At 48.1% G+C, this 14,541-nt stretch overlaps 1 protein-coding gene across 2 annotated transcripts in view; it reads right to left on the bottom strand.

Moving 5' to 3' along the window:
- Window positions 1-14,541, bottom strand: part of ABTB2 (ankyrin repeat and BTB domain containing 2) — a 182,313-nt gene that overhangs the window by 46,362 nt on the left and 121,410 nt on the right. For both annotated transcript variants that reach the window (XM_060159430.1, XM_060159431.1), the window contains exon 2: window positions 2,751-2,897. In XM_060159430.1, the coding sequence (XP_060015413.1) occupies window positions 2,751-2,897 (147 nt within the window). The remainder of the gene's footprint in view (window positions 1-2,750; window positions 2,898-14,541) is intronic.

Here is a 14,541-nt window from a genome sequence, read left to right as displayed (position 1 = left end):
GGTGGGACCCTTAACCTCTGCGGGGTGCTCAGGGAAGGCCTGTCTAGTAAGTGTTATTGGGCAGAGATTAAGAACGTGCCATATTTGGATAACTGGAGGAAAAGGTCATAGGCAGAGGAACAGCTAGTTCGAAGGCCCTGGGGTGGGAGGATCTTAGCCAGGAAGCCAGGAGGCCAGGAGGCCAGGATGGCTGGAGCACAGTCAACAAGAGAAGAACAGAAGACGAGGAAGGCAGATCATATGTCCAACCCTGGACTTCACTGAGTGTGCTGGGAAGCCGTGGGGGTAACTGAGAGGACATTGAGCAGATGAGTGACATAATACAATTTGGGTTTTAAATATCCCTGGTTTGGCCCGAGTTGGCAGCCCTGGAAGTGGTGACAGGGGCAAACTTAAACTTGGGATAGTTTTAGAAGGTAGAACTGATTGGACTTGGTCCCTGGGCTGAATGGTAAGGACAAGCCCTTCCCCTGAGGGAAGTTTCTGAATGCTCGTCTTGTGCCTGACTGTGGATTGTAATGGGCACAGAGACCACTACAACAAAAGGCTCTACGATAAAAGTCAAGATCAGATTCCGATCTTATGTATGTATGTATGGCTGCAATGGGTCTTCGTTGCTGCACACGGGCTTTCTCTAGCTGCGGCGAGTGAGGGCTACTCTTCGTTGCAGTGCGCGGGCTTCTCATTGTGGTGGCTTCTCTTGTTGCAGAGCACGGGCTCTAGATGTGTGGGCTTCAGTAGTTGTGGTGCACGGGCTCAATAGTTGTGGCTCGCGGGCTCTAGAGCGCAGGCTCAGTAGTTGTGGCACACGGGCTTAGTTGCTCTGCGGCATGTGGGATCTTCCTGGACCAGGGCTCAAACCCCGTGTACCCTGCATTGATAGGCGGATTCTTTATTTTTTTAAAAATTTTATTTATTTGTTTATTTATTTATTTATTTTTGGCTGTGTTGGGTCTTCGTTTCTGTGCATGGGCTTTCTCTAGTTGCGGCGAGCGGGGGCCACTCTTCATCGTGGTGCGCGGGCCTCTCGCTATCGCGGCCTCTCGTTGCGGAGCACAAGTTCCAGACGCACAGGCTCAGTAGTTGTGGCTCACGGGCCCAGCTGCTCTGCAGCATGTGGGATCTTCCCAGACCAGGGCTCGAACCCGTGTCCCCTGCATTGGCAGGCAGATTCTCAACCACTGCACCACCAGGGAAGCCCCTGGTAGGTGGATTCTTAACCACTGTGTCAGCAGTGAAGTCCCCAGATACCGATCTTGACCTCAGCTGCCCTGAGATGCTGGTGGCTGGGCTGCTAGTCACGTCTACGAAGCCCCTAGCCCTAAGTAATTTAGAGCTTTGCTAAAGTCAGACACAGCAGGAGTCAAGTCCCCTTTCTGATTCTTATCTGCAACCTGACTGGGGGAAAATGACTTTTCTTCTCTAAGCTTCGGTTCCCTCATCAGGACTACCTTGTTGAGTCGTTCTGCACAGTAAATGAGATCATGTGATGAAGGCATTTCATATAGTGTCTTGCACATAGTAAGTGCTCACTTAATGTTCAAAATGCAAAACAAAATCAAGGTGTTCTCCAGTGGACTGAGGCCTAAGTGTGTCCCTCACTGTTCTCAGGCCAAGAGAGTTCACCAAACAGACTGCGCATAGCCCCAAAGACAGCCCACCGTCCAGGAGACATTCCTCAGGGTGGGGATCAAGCCATACACCCAAGCCCACTTCCTGCAGGGTCCTCAAGAGGCAGGGGACCCAGGTGGCCATGCTGGAATGCCCCGAGGAGACAGAGAGCTCAAAGTCCTTTCTGTCCCAGCCTTATTACCAATCTGCTCTGTGACCTTGAATCAGGCACCTTCACTTCCTGTCCTGGGAAGGGAAGGAAGGGGGTGGGGGGGGAAAGGGAGGAAGCTGTGTCCTAAAGAAACAGAACGGCCTGCCATTCACTATTCAGGGGCCAGAAACCTCAAAGAAATCACAAGTGGAAAAGGCTGGAGCAGAGTGAAACTCCATCTGTTTCCACACTGTGTGCTATACGACCCTTGGCATGTGTCCCCGCCCTCCGCTGGGTGGTCTCATGACCCCGGGAGGAGCATGCAGTTTGATTTCTCAAATAGTTGGGATAATGAGAGGGAGAGATCGGGAGACACGGGGATCTCATGCCTCCTAACACGATCTTCTGAAAGAGCTGCCGACTGTAATGACCTAGACCCAGGGGTTTCCCGCTGTGTCCCAGAGAGCCCTGAGGTCCTGGGGGATGCCCAGGGCACCGCAGGGCTGAGACCACTGGTCAGCTCCTCCTCCAGCCAGAGAAGCTCAGCTTTTTTCTTTCTTTTTCTGTGACGAGGTTTCGAGAGGTGCTTTCTTTCAAATACTGCTTGTAAATTCAGAGCCCTTGGGGCCAGGCAGGTAAAATAAATAAATAAGACAGGCCAGCTACGAGCGACCGAGGCACGTGGCAATGTAGGGAATGCCTTCTGTCGCCTTAGCTGCCACTCAGCTCCCCCGATCGCTGCCATGCAGGAATGGGGCCCAGCAGGGCCAGATCGTCTGATTTCTCTAGAGAAACGAGAGATCCAAATTTGGATGTGATTAAATGCACCTGCCAACTAAAGCGCACATGTCTGTGGGCCACCAGTTTACAACCTCTCGCTTTCAGAGAAGGCAAGAAGCGTGGAGGAGAAGGAGGAAGCCAGGACCCGGAAGGTGGGCTCTTCCCCGCCTCTCCCTTGGAGCCAGCAGACCGTGGGTGCCCCACTTACTCAGCTCCGAGATGCTCCCCACACAGGTGGCCAGGAGGGACTGCTCCAGGGTCCGGAGCTCCAGCTGTGCGTAGGCATCGGCACGCTCGTCGTGGCCCAGGGACCCGCCGTTGTAGGGACTGAAGTACGCAGGGAGGGAGAGGACACCTGTGGGGAAACATGGTGGACAGTGTCAATGAAAATAATCAATAAACAATCAATAGTAAGAATAGCAAAGAGTTTCATTTGAGCCAAACTGAGGACTAGCCCAGAAGCCCACTGTCTAGGTTACTCCGAGAAGCCTCTCTGGAGAAGCAGTGTTTTCAGCACAGTTTTATATCTTGTCAGAACAAAGAATATTAAACAAGTCTGGGTTACATTTCTTCAAGGTTAGAAAAAAAAAAAAAAGAACAGACCAGCACGTACATAGCAAGTCGGTATGCCTTAGCACCTGGGAAGGGAGTCTTTTTTTTTTTTTTTTAACATCTTTATTGGAGTATAATTGCTTTACAATGGTGTGTTAGTTTCTGCTTTACAACAAAGTGTGGGAAGGGAGTCTTATCATCCAAAGAGGACCAGCATTGGCATCCCAGGAAGAGGGGCATTTAATCTTTATTTTTAACCTAGACGTTATTTACTTCTGGTCAATGTGCCCTTTTCTTTAATAATTAAAGCGGACGTACAATGTATGTTTGATAGGCCACAAACAGGCTATTTTAGTTAGCATAAAACTCAAGTTAACTCATGTATAAGCCAGAATGACTTCCCTATATGTCAATATGTGAAAATGCCTTTTATCAACAAGTCACCTGAGGATGGAAGCAAAGCTCAAAGGCCACAGCTCTGCTCCCTGTATGGTCGAGTGCGGGTGGTGGGCAAATTGCAAGGCTCCACTTAGGACAGCTGACTTTTCACTGTGGACGGTGCTGCAAGAACCAGGATGAGGGCGGCCCACCTGTAGACGTGGTTTAAAGCAAGTGGAGACCATCCTTTCTTGGAGCGGCACGAGGAACTGGCCTCCAGAGGCTGGTGGGCCATATACGCATTCATTCATTCCTTCCCTGCTTCACTTGCTGAATATCCAAAGTGCCTCACTCGGCCCAGGGATTCTGCTGCCTTTAGGATTCCGGGGTGACAAAGAGACCTGGCTTTGTCTTCACGGAGCTCAGTGGATGGGGCGTCAGATGTAAACCGTTCACCCTGCCCACCCAAAGGGCGGATTCGCCCTTGGAGTCCTCCCACTTCTTCATGCTGCCCCCCCTTCCTTCTTCAAGCCAAGAATAGGACCAGGAGAAATCACAGAGAAAAGGATGCTGCTTTCCCCACTCCAGGAAGGGGACTCATCCAGCCACTGGCCAAGGCCAATTAGCGTTTTTCATTAGCACTTCAACAATAGAGGAGCAGAGCTGTCAGAATCAATCCCAGGGGGTGACAGCCTGTAAATTTCTCCAACTCACTGTGTGGCTTCTTAGAAAGTACCAGAAAAGCAAAATCAGACTGGCTTAAAATTACATGTTGGTTCTTAAGAGCATGTGGCCACAAAGATTCCCAATTTTTGGTAACTGCCTCTTCTTCGATCAAGGCTTCTTTGTCCAACCCCCTTGAGCTTTTTTTTTTTGAAAGCAAAATACCCACAGGAATTTATTTTAGTCACTTTTGGGAAAATCTCTTAAAAATTCCTTGAGATAACAGAAGAGCCCCTGGGATGTGGCCAAATCCAGGCTAGACTTCCCTATCCTGTACCCGGAAACGTCACAAGGATGACAACAGCCGTAGGTCCTGCAGCAGAGAGGTTAACACAGGGCCTTGGAGCTGGAACATTTGGGCTCATGATTCTAGCTCTGTCACTTAAACCAGCGGTGTTACCTTGGGCAAGTTACTTCACTTCTCTGCGCCTCAGATTCCTCATGTGTTAACTAGAGGTAACAAAAGTTACCTAGCTCACGGCGTGGCCGTGAGTTGCCAGATGTCCACGTGTGGACTGCTGCGTGGCTCAGAGTAAGTGCTCTTGCTATTATTTTTCCTATGTGCTGGGAACGCAGGCTTTAGGTACACTATCTCATTTATTCTTTCATCAAGGTGGGCACTGCTGTCTCCATTTTAGATAATGTGCAGAGAGTTTGAATAACTTGCTCTATCAAGTGGCAGAGCTAGGATTCAAATCCAGGTCTGACTGGCTCTAGAATGTACACGCTTCCCCTCTCTGTAAGCCCAGATTCAATGAACACACCACCAAGCTCACCTACAGCTGTCCCGATTCAGTGTTATTCCTGCTTGGTTCACCCATGGAAGCCCCAGTGCTGGGCCTCGTGTGCTCTTTTATGGGGCAAACGCACATGGCAGCCTTCCTCCTGCCCAGATCCCGGCAGCGTTCTTTGGCCACGCTCTATGTTCGGCTGCCGGTCAGCCCTGCCCTCCTAGCCTGCCCCTCCCCTGACCCAGCCTCCCTGCCCTCCCCAGCACTGCCTCACTGCCCTGCTGCGTGGCTGGGACCTGCCGCTCTGAATCGCCCTCCGACCCCTCCAGGATGGCAGCGGCAACGGACTCCCGATCTGGGCGCTGGTTCGGCAAAGCAGGGCATCAAAGCACTTCCTCAAAGCTCTGTTTCCAGTGGAAGGAGGAGGGCATGACTAGGTTCCCCCTGCCCCCAGCCCTATCCCCAAAGCAGAACCTCTCCCTGACAGCTGAGGACCCAAACGCATGAGGCTTGGCTCTGAGAATTAAAACAAGTAGTGAAACAAAAGACCACCCTCCCATCCCCACCCGGAACTACAAGCTCAAACCCACGGGCAGCCCAAATGTTTGGGAGGGATGGGTCTTCTACGCATCTACGGGTCTAACTCAGGCCCTGCTCTTCCTCTTCTCTTCATTATTAATCCACAGAAACAACGCTGGGGACGTGTGGACCAAATTTACAGAGCTTAGGGCGAGGGAATAGGAAATTCAGCTGATTTGTCAAAGGATTCCCAGAGAGAAATATTATGTCAATGGATCTAGGAACAAGAGCTTGCAGCTCCATTAATAATAGTCCTCATTTTCCCAGTCATCGCCCACCCAAAGGGGTTTTCATTTAATACTGTGGCAAAAGTAATTCTGAGCCTATTATTACTAATAGTAATTGATAGCATCACAGCTTTTGCATAGTACCTTTTGCTTTTAAGGGACTTCGAACACCGAGGAGTACATAATTTATTCTTCCAGCAAGGGAGGTAGGGAGGTCATTATCAGTAATAGCCACTGATGACATTTTTTTTTTTTTTTTTGCGGTACGCGGGCCTCTCACTGTTGTGGCCTCTCCCATTGCGGAGCACAGGCTCCGGACGCGCAGGCTCAGCGGCCACGGCTCACGGACCCAGCCGCTCCGTGGCATGTGGGATCTTCCCGGATCGGGGCACGAACCCGTGTCCCCTGCATCGGCAGGTGGACTCCCAACCACTGCGCCACCAGGGAAGCCCCCTGCTGACTTTTAAAGAGTGCTCACTATGTGCCAAGACTGTGATAACTTTATATGCATGGTCACGTGCAATTCCCAAGGCTTCATGAAGTACTGTTTGCACCCATCTTATAGATGAGAAAACCAAGGGTCCCGCCCCCAAAGTTAAGTGACTTGCCCAAGGTTACTGAGGGTCTGAAACTGAACTGGGGCTAGAATCTCAACCTCTTGATTCTCAAGCTGTTGAAATGAAATGACGTCCTAACTTTGGCCCCCTTGTCTTTAGTTAAAGAGCACAAGGATATTTGAGAGAAAAGGGGTTCTGTTCTGTTTGCGCCTGGGGTCTGATAGGAGGAAATATAAAGAAAGACCCAGAAATACAACTTTCTTTTAATGTGCCTGCAGACACTGCCTGCTAAGGAACCCTGGGGGCCTCACGTAAAGCTCTTGCAGACTGAAGGCCATCTCTCTTATTCCCTCTGATCTTTCCAGAATGCAGTTCCACAGGTTGCCTTCTGAATCTGCCCCCTTAAGAAAGCCTTTTTTGGGGCTTCCCTGGTGGTGCAGTGGTTGGAAGTCCGCCTGCCGATGCAGGGGACACAGGTTCGTGCCCCGGTCCGGGAAGATCCCACATGCTGCGGAGCGGCTGGGCCCGTGAGCCATGGCCGCTGAGCCTGCGCGTCCGGAGCCTGTGCTCCGCAATGGGAGAGGCCACAACAGTGAGAGGCCCGCGCACAGCACAAAAAAAAAAAAAAAAAAGAAAGCCTTTTTTGGACTTCCCTGGTGGCACAGTGGTTAAGAATCCACCAGCCAATGCAGGGGACATGGGTTTGAGCCCTGGTCCGGGAAGATCCCACAGGCCGCGAAGCAACTAAGCCCGTGCGCCACAACTACTGAGCCTGTGCTCTAGAGCCCGCGAGCCACAACTACTGAGCCCGTGCGCCACAACTACCGAAGCCCACGCGCCTAGAGCCTGTGCTCCAGAACAAGAGACGCCACTGCAATGAGAAGCCCGCACACTGCAACGGAGACCCAACGTAGCTAAAAATAAATAAATAAATTAATTTTTTTTAAAAAAAGAAAGCCTTTTTAAAATGTCAATGTGAAATTCTTCTCTCTCCCACATAAGCCTGCTCCTCAGCCATTCTCACTGGAGATGGAAAACACTTGCCTTAAGTTCTCTCAACACTTTAGTGCCTTCTTTGCCCCACAGAAATTCCCGGCTTTAGGGGATGGGCCCAGGGCAAGGTCATTCTGGAAAAAGGGACTTCCAAAAAAAAAAGAAAAGCAACCCCCCCCTCTGTTTATTAAAATCCTTAGAAAAAAATCTGTTTATTTCAGTCATGACGGAGAAAAAGGCATGCTGGAATGAAACCTGTATCCCTTTATTAATTAATAAGGACACCTCAAATCGATCCCTGCTGAACTCTGTAAAAGTTACAAAGAAAACCCACGTGCGTCACTCAGATCGTTGCTGTGAAATGAACTCCCGAGTGTGAGGCAGGGAAGCAGTAGGCATGACCCAGGTACCCTGTGTCTCCCTTGTCTACAAAATCAGCATTTCTGTGGAAACAAGGTTCCGCCCCAGTGTGCTCTGACTGTAGGTGAAGCCTCCACATTTCTCAGTCTGAACACAGAACCACAATCTTCGGTCGCTCAGTTTTTTTCAAGCAGGTTGCCCAACCTTGAATCTCGGAACTCATTACCTCATTCCCCAAAGCTTCCAGTCCCTTCTCTGAGCACAGCACCACATCCACCCAGTTGCCCAAGAACACATCCGGTGAGTCATCCTTATCAACTCTCTTCCTCCTCTCCCCACACATCCAATCAACCACCAAACCTTGCTGCTCTCATCACCTTCCTATCTCAAAAATCCAGTCACTGCCGGTTCAGGCTACCATCTTCCCTCACTGGATACTGCAATAGCCCCTCCCCATCTCCTCCCTCCGTCTCACCCCATCCCTGACAATCCCTTACTCTGGTCACGCAATCTTATTTACTCTGGCTTTAAACTCTTCAATGGCTGCCCACTGCCCTCACAAAGAGGTTCAAACACCTTTCTACAGATAAGAATAGATAATATTCTTCTTTCTTTCTATGATACTTAGAGATGAAAATAATTCTGCCAGTAAATAGGGAAATTCCCAGCACCTCTCAAGAAATCAGCAGTTAAGAAGCCTACACACTGAAGAAAAGGGAACACTCCTGCACTGTTGGTGGGAGTATAAATTGATACAGCCACTATGGAGAACAGTATGGAGGTTCCTTAAAAACTGAAAATAGAACTACCATATGACCCAGCAATCCCACTACTGGGCATATACCCTGAGAAAACCATACATATTTCAAAAAAAGTCATGTACCACAATGTTCATTGCAGCACTATTTACAATAGCCAGGACATAGAAGCAACCTAAGTGTCCATCAACAGATGAATGGATAAAGAAGATGTGGCATCTATATATAATGGAATATTACTCAGCCATAAAAAGAAACGAAATTGAGTTATTTGTGGTGAGGTGGATGGACCTAGAATCTGTCATACAGAGTGAAGTCAGAAAGAGAAAAACAAATGCCGTATGCTAACACATATATACGGCATCTAAAAAAAAAAAAGTTCTAAGGAACCTAGGGGCAGGACAGGAATAAAGATGCAGACATAGAGAGTGGACTTAAGGACACGGGGAGGGGGAAGGGTAAGCTGGGAGTAAGTGAGAGAGTGGCATTGACATATATACACTACCAAATGTAAAATAGATAGCTAGTGGGAAGCAGCTGCATGGCACAGGGAGATCAGCTCGGTGCTTTGTGACCACCTAGAGGGGTGGGATAGGGAGGGTGGGAGGGAATATGGGGATATATGTATATATATAGCTGATCCACTTTGTTATACAGCAGAAACTAACACAACAATGTAAAGCACTTATACTGCAATAAAGATGGTTTTTTTTAAAAAATAAATAAATAGGAAACAAAACAAAACAAAACAAAAAAAGAAGCCTATGCACACCTGATCCTGGTTTCTGCGGGCTGTTTTCCGAGTTTGGTCACTTGGCTCTGCTCCAGCCCTGGGCTCCTTCCCAGGTGATTCTCCACCAGTGCCCAGAGAGGGCGCCATTGAGTCAGCTGGGAAACCCAGCGCACAGAAGACTGGGAGTCCCGCCTTCTTGCTGGCTGCCAAGCAGGAATTCGACCTGGGTTTCAGCTGGCAGAGGTTGCCGGCTCCTCCAAGCAAGCAAGTAACAAGCCAGAAGCCAATGGACTGCACGCTGGGTTGACAAACCAGATTTTCAGTGCTAAGGTTTTTCAGAAGCAGGGCTCAGCCCAAAGGCCGAGTCGACGGGGATTTCATTCTCTTCTCTGTAAGACACAGGGCTCAACTGGGTGGCCTCTGAAGTCTGCGCCAGCACTGGGATCCTGCACTCCAACTGGCCCTTCTGTGGATCTAGCACTAAAGGGCACCCCTTAAAACCTTTCCCCCCACTTTCATTCCACTATTTAATTTCTGAATTGTGGAAACAAATAGGCCCTGTTAGCATTATTCCCTGTGATTTAATTTCCCCCAAGTTATAACAACAGCCCCCCAACAGACTCAATACACAAAAAATTGTAAACGTAAAGATGTCCTTTTTTTGTGAAAACTGGGTAGATTTACAGTTCAGTTTTTCTAACCAGTCATCGAAAGGCCATCAAGACTGTAACGTAACTGTACCCCCAACCTGACAACCCATTCCCATTCCCAGGGCTCTCCACAGATTTGCAAATGTTCTTTTCAGGGCGCTGTGACTACAGTGGGCCCAGCGACCTGTGCAATGCTGCGTGCCTAGCATCTTCTCCCGCCCCTGCCCCCCGACACGCCCCACCAGACTCACTAGCCCCCCAGCTCAGGGAAGCTCATTTGTGAAGACAGCAAAGGCCACTGCCTGTCGCCTGTTTCTTTAAAATGAAACCCGGCATGCAGAGGATTACGCTTTTACTGCCCTTGAGAGGAAACTTGGCAGGGCGGCTTCTGCCACTTTTCTTAGGAGCTGGAAGCTTGGGTGGGGTTCAATCCATAAGCTTCTGAAAATAAAAATTATATTGCCCCACTGAACAGTTTCCAAAGAGCCCACATAATCCAATCCTTTTTATTTTTTTTAAAGTGTTTCCATTCTCTGATCTGGAATTTTATATATAGTACATTTCATGCTCGGTTGTTGCGTATTAGTCATACTGAAACAAAGTGCTGAAGAGTTAAAGCTGGAATATTTTCCAGAGAGACCCAAAAAACCCACTTCACTGAATGGTATTTCTCCTGATATTCGAAGTCCAACGAGATTGGGGGATGGGTGTTGAAGCAAGGGGAAGATGAAGGAAATAAGGAGGAAAACCTAGAAGTGGAATGAAATCTGCTTGACTTGATGAATCGTCATCATCCCTGTAAAAATGATTCATCAAGAGTAATTGAAAGCTCATGTAATTCTCAGCCAGAACCCACCTAAAGATGAGACCACCATACTGTGAGGCCCAAGAATTCAAGTGAGGGGCAAAGGTTGGGAGACAGGAAGAGAGAAGAGTTGGGGTCTAAACTGAGTTTGGGAAGCAGGTTTTAACCACGGGTTAGTAATGAACGGAGATGGGCGACCCCATACCGAGTAGTACTCTATGCCATGAGTGGGATGAACCAGTATTTGAACCCACATGAAGACCCCACCAGTGGTCTCATTACAATTAGTTAGTACTGTTACTAACCCCATTTACCAGTGAGGGACACTGAGGTTTAAATGGGCTGGGTCACTTGGTGAAGGTCACAGAGCTAGAAAATGGCCGAGGTGGGATTCAGACCCAGCCCGTCCATCCCGGGAGTCCACACTGCCTCTCACATGGGGCTCTGCCCATTCAAGCCCAGGGACAGAAGACTTCCGCCACCACTCACCAGTCCAATTAGCACTGCCCGTTCCCCTTCTTCTTCAAGGTCAGGAAATTAAAAGCAGGCATAATCATGCTCTGGTTGACACCTCACTCTAAGTTATCAGAACTCTACGGGCTGAGGGTGGTCTTCCCGTTAAGAAGGCCCAGAGGGCCAGGAGCTTACCATTAAACTGTGAAATAAAAATGCACATTTATGACTGCCCAGGGAGCCAGGGGCCAGAGAACCCAGGGCTAGCGAGATCAAAGGCTGTTGGAGTACAACACGCCTGTTGCCAGCGTCCCCAGTTCTCTTAAAAAAAATATACGGTAAAAATATAAGGTCAACACTGGGCTGCATTCATCTCTCTCTGGAGTCCTTGACAGTCTTGGGCCTTCTGGCGGCGGGGCGGGGGGATCCTGCTTGGGGAGCTGGCCTTGGGCTGCCTCTTTTCCCTCCAGTTGGTAGCAGCACCTCTGACCTCAGGGCTGGCTCAGTCAGTTCTCAGAGGGGCTCTAAGCAGGGTGAGGGTTTAAGATGGGGAGAGGGGCCACCATAAAATAATAGCCCAACAAAGCAGTGCGGGTGAGCCCAGAAAGTCCGCTAGGAATGTTGGCTCACTGGCATTTTGGTGATTTGTTTAATTAAGGTTCATATCATGTTTAATTAAGGTTCATATCAGAGACCCGGAGGATGAATATGCCCATAAAAGAACTAGTAGAGATCATGGACTGCTGCTTAATTCTTTTGAAGTGAGAAAAGCCCTAGCGAAATGCAGCCTGTTCATTGCCATTTCCCCACCTTGCAAGAGAATGAAATAAAGCCACAGTAACTAAGCAGATCAATTTCAGGAAATTAAACCTAAAGGTGAACTCTGGAAAACCCAGCAACCGTCACAACATCGGGGGGGTATGGAGCGGAGAACTCACACGCGGACCACTGAGATTTTTCCTGTGGAAAAAGATCTCTGTTGTGTTTGGAATACTTTTTAAGAGATTCTGGGTGGCCTCGCTCCAAAGTATTGATGTAACACATCAAGAACTTGAGCGACCCAGGAAGCATGAGTCTTGGAACTGCCACCTCTTAAAAAAAAAAAAATCCATCCCATGACCATGGTCCTTTGTCAAATGCTGTCCTTGACCCATGGTGGCTGAGCATGCCAATTCCTGTGAGCCAAGGACAGCATCCAGCCACTTTTGTATAAAGGCAACAACACATTTAAAACATAAACATACAGTCATCACCCTAAAACATCAGCCCTTCCCCCAACCCATGCACACAACCACCAAGTGGTTGAGAGTGGTTCTCTCTGCGCTAGGGCTATAAGAATGTTTTGAACTACTATGCTTTTTAAACTTTTTACAAATACGATGTATTGGTGGTGTAAAAAGTGATTGTTATAAAAGAAACAGGGGACGTGGTGGGGGAGATGTACTTAGAGAGAGAAGAAGGTGATAGAATGTTTCTTCTGAGCATAGGAATAGCCATAATTTCAAATATGTTAGAAAGTTAGTTAACTGAAATTAAATTTTTATATAGGAAAACAAGAGAACGGTTAAAAAAATTACTATGATCTAATTACCTATAAAGAGCCCAGAATGGAGGTCATCTAACATAAAAGATAGTTATTTCTGCACGGGAGAACTTTAGATGATTTTTTTCTCCATTATTCTTCATGCTTTTTTTCTACTGATTAACTAATGAACATATATATTTTAATAAATACAAAACCATTGTTACAACTGTTGTGAGCTCATGGAGGAAAAAAAGTAAATAGAAGGAAAACTTGATTGTTTTATATAAATATTAATTTAAAAAAAAAAAGGTAAGGGAAAGAAACTCAGACAGAAACTGTTCTATATTCCCAAGCAGGAGGTGAGATTTTGTCTGCAAGTCTCATTCCAAGAATTGGCCTGAGAGCCAGCCCCTTCACCTGGCCAGATGGTAGGGACTCTGGGCCACTCAGAGGCCACTCAGGGGCACTTCCTCTGGTCCAGCCATGTACCCACTGGGCTGAGCCTGTGTGATCATGATGCAGCCACGTGGCAGTCTGGACCGCCACGTACTCTCCGTCGGTACGGGCTGCCACTTGCTGGGATTGAGGACAGGGAGAGCTGGGGGACATCCTCGTGCTGCACCAAGTGTGAAAAGAGAGGCTTGCCACTACCAGTGCTGCTGGGGGTGGGGTGGGAGGTACCGGCGGGCCCGGGAATGGGAGAGAAGGCAAAGCACGTCCTGGGAGTGATCCCGGAGCTACTTCTCCAGCGAAAGCAGTGCTGCCTGCAAGTAAAAGAGGGGAGTGGGAGAAGCCTCCAAGTGTCAACTCAGAGGAAGGAGAGGAATAAATGAGCCCGAGCACCTGTAATACACACAAGTCATTCCTTAGGGGTTAAAGAAAAAGAGGCAAATGTCACAAGGTCTAGGGCAGATGGCCAAGATACTTATTAATAGAACATGAATGCATCATTAGTCAGAAATGTACTGTGCTAGAGTCCTTCTAACAAATATAACCTGCTTCAGTCGGCTTTGGTTCCCGTTCCAAATGACGCTATTAGACCCTCCAGATGATTTAAGAGCATGAATCAGAGGGAAGAAGGTTCAAAACTCAGCTATGAATCTTATTAGCTATGTGACTTTGGACTAGTTAATTAACCTCTCTGAGCCTCAATTTGTTCATCTGTCTAATATGCCTAATAATAGCTCCGAATTCACTGATTATTTGAGAATTAAAAGAAGTTAAGTAAGTAAGCATTTAGTAAAATGCCTGACACATAGTAAGCATGTAATAAATGGTAATATCTTATAAATGGCCTCACGGATTCCCAGGGCCAATAGCTTTGGGATAAAGCCATCAGATACCATATAAAAGTATTTGTATTCGACAGAAGTGATGGACCCTAGGCCAACCGATCCCATTATTTTCCTAAAGGCCTCTGCTGATACAGAATCTTGCTTTATTCACCACGGATGCATCATTTATTCTGCATTCCTCCACTAATTTCTTCAACAACTGTTTATTGATGACCTAATAATCTGCTAAAAGTGGCTATGCTCTGGGGGTAGAAAAGTGAACAGGCCACAGTCTCTACCCTCTTGATGTGTGCCGTCTAGTGAAGGAGGGCAGACAGTATACCAGCCAAGTCCATAATGAAAAGGGTTACATGGAGTCGGATCAAAGAGCCCAGAGGAGGGTCTCTAAGCAGACTACGTAGGCCTAGTAGTCAAGGAAGGCTTCCTGAAGGAAGAGACATAGAGTAGATATCAGTCTAGTGAAGGGGTTGGATGGGTCTTCCAAGCAGAGGGAGGGCCTGTATAGGGAGGTTCTGGGGCAGCGATAGGTGGGGAGGGGCCCCCTGAGACTTGTTATGAAGCTGTGTTTGTAGAGCCAGCACATTATTCAAACTTAGACTATGTGTTTATTTGGGGCAGCCTGGGAGGTGGCTAATGGAGATCACTGCCCTCTCTCCACCCACCCTTGGAGCCACTACGAA

The sequence above is a fragment of the Lagenorhynchus albirostris genome, chromosome 9, assembly GCF_949774975.1.
Source record: "Lagenorhynchus albirostris chromosome 9, mLagAlb1.1, whole genome shotgun sequence".
In the NCBI taxonomy this organism is placed as follows: domain Eukaryota; kingdom Metazoa; phylum Chordata; class Mammalia; order Artiodactyla; family Delphinidae; genus Lagenorhynchus; species Lagenorhynchus albirostris.
Note: the sequence above shows the minus strand (reverse complement) of the source record. Positions and strands in the feature narration are given on the sequence as shown.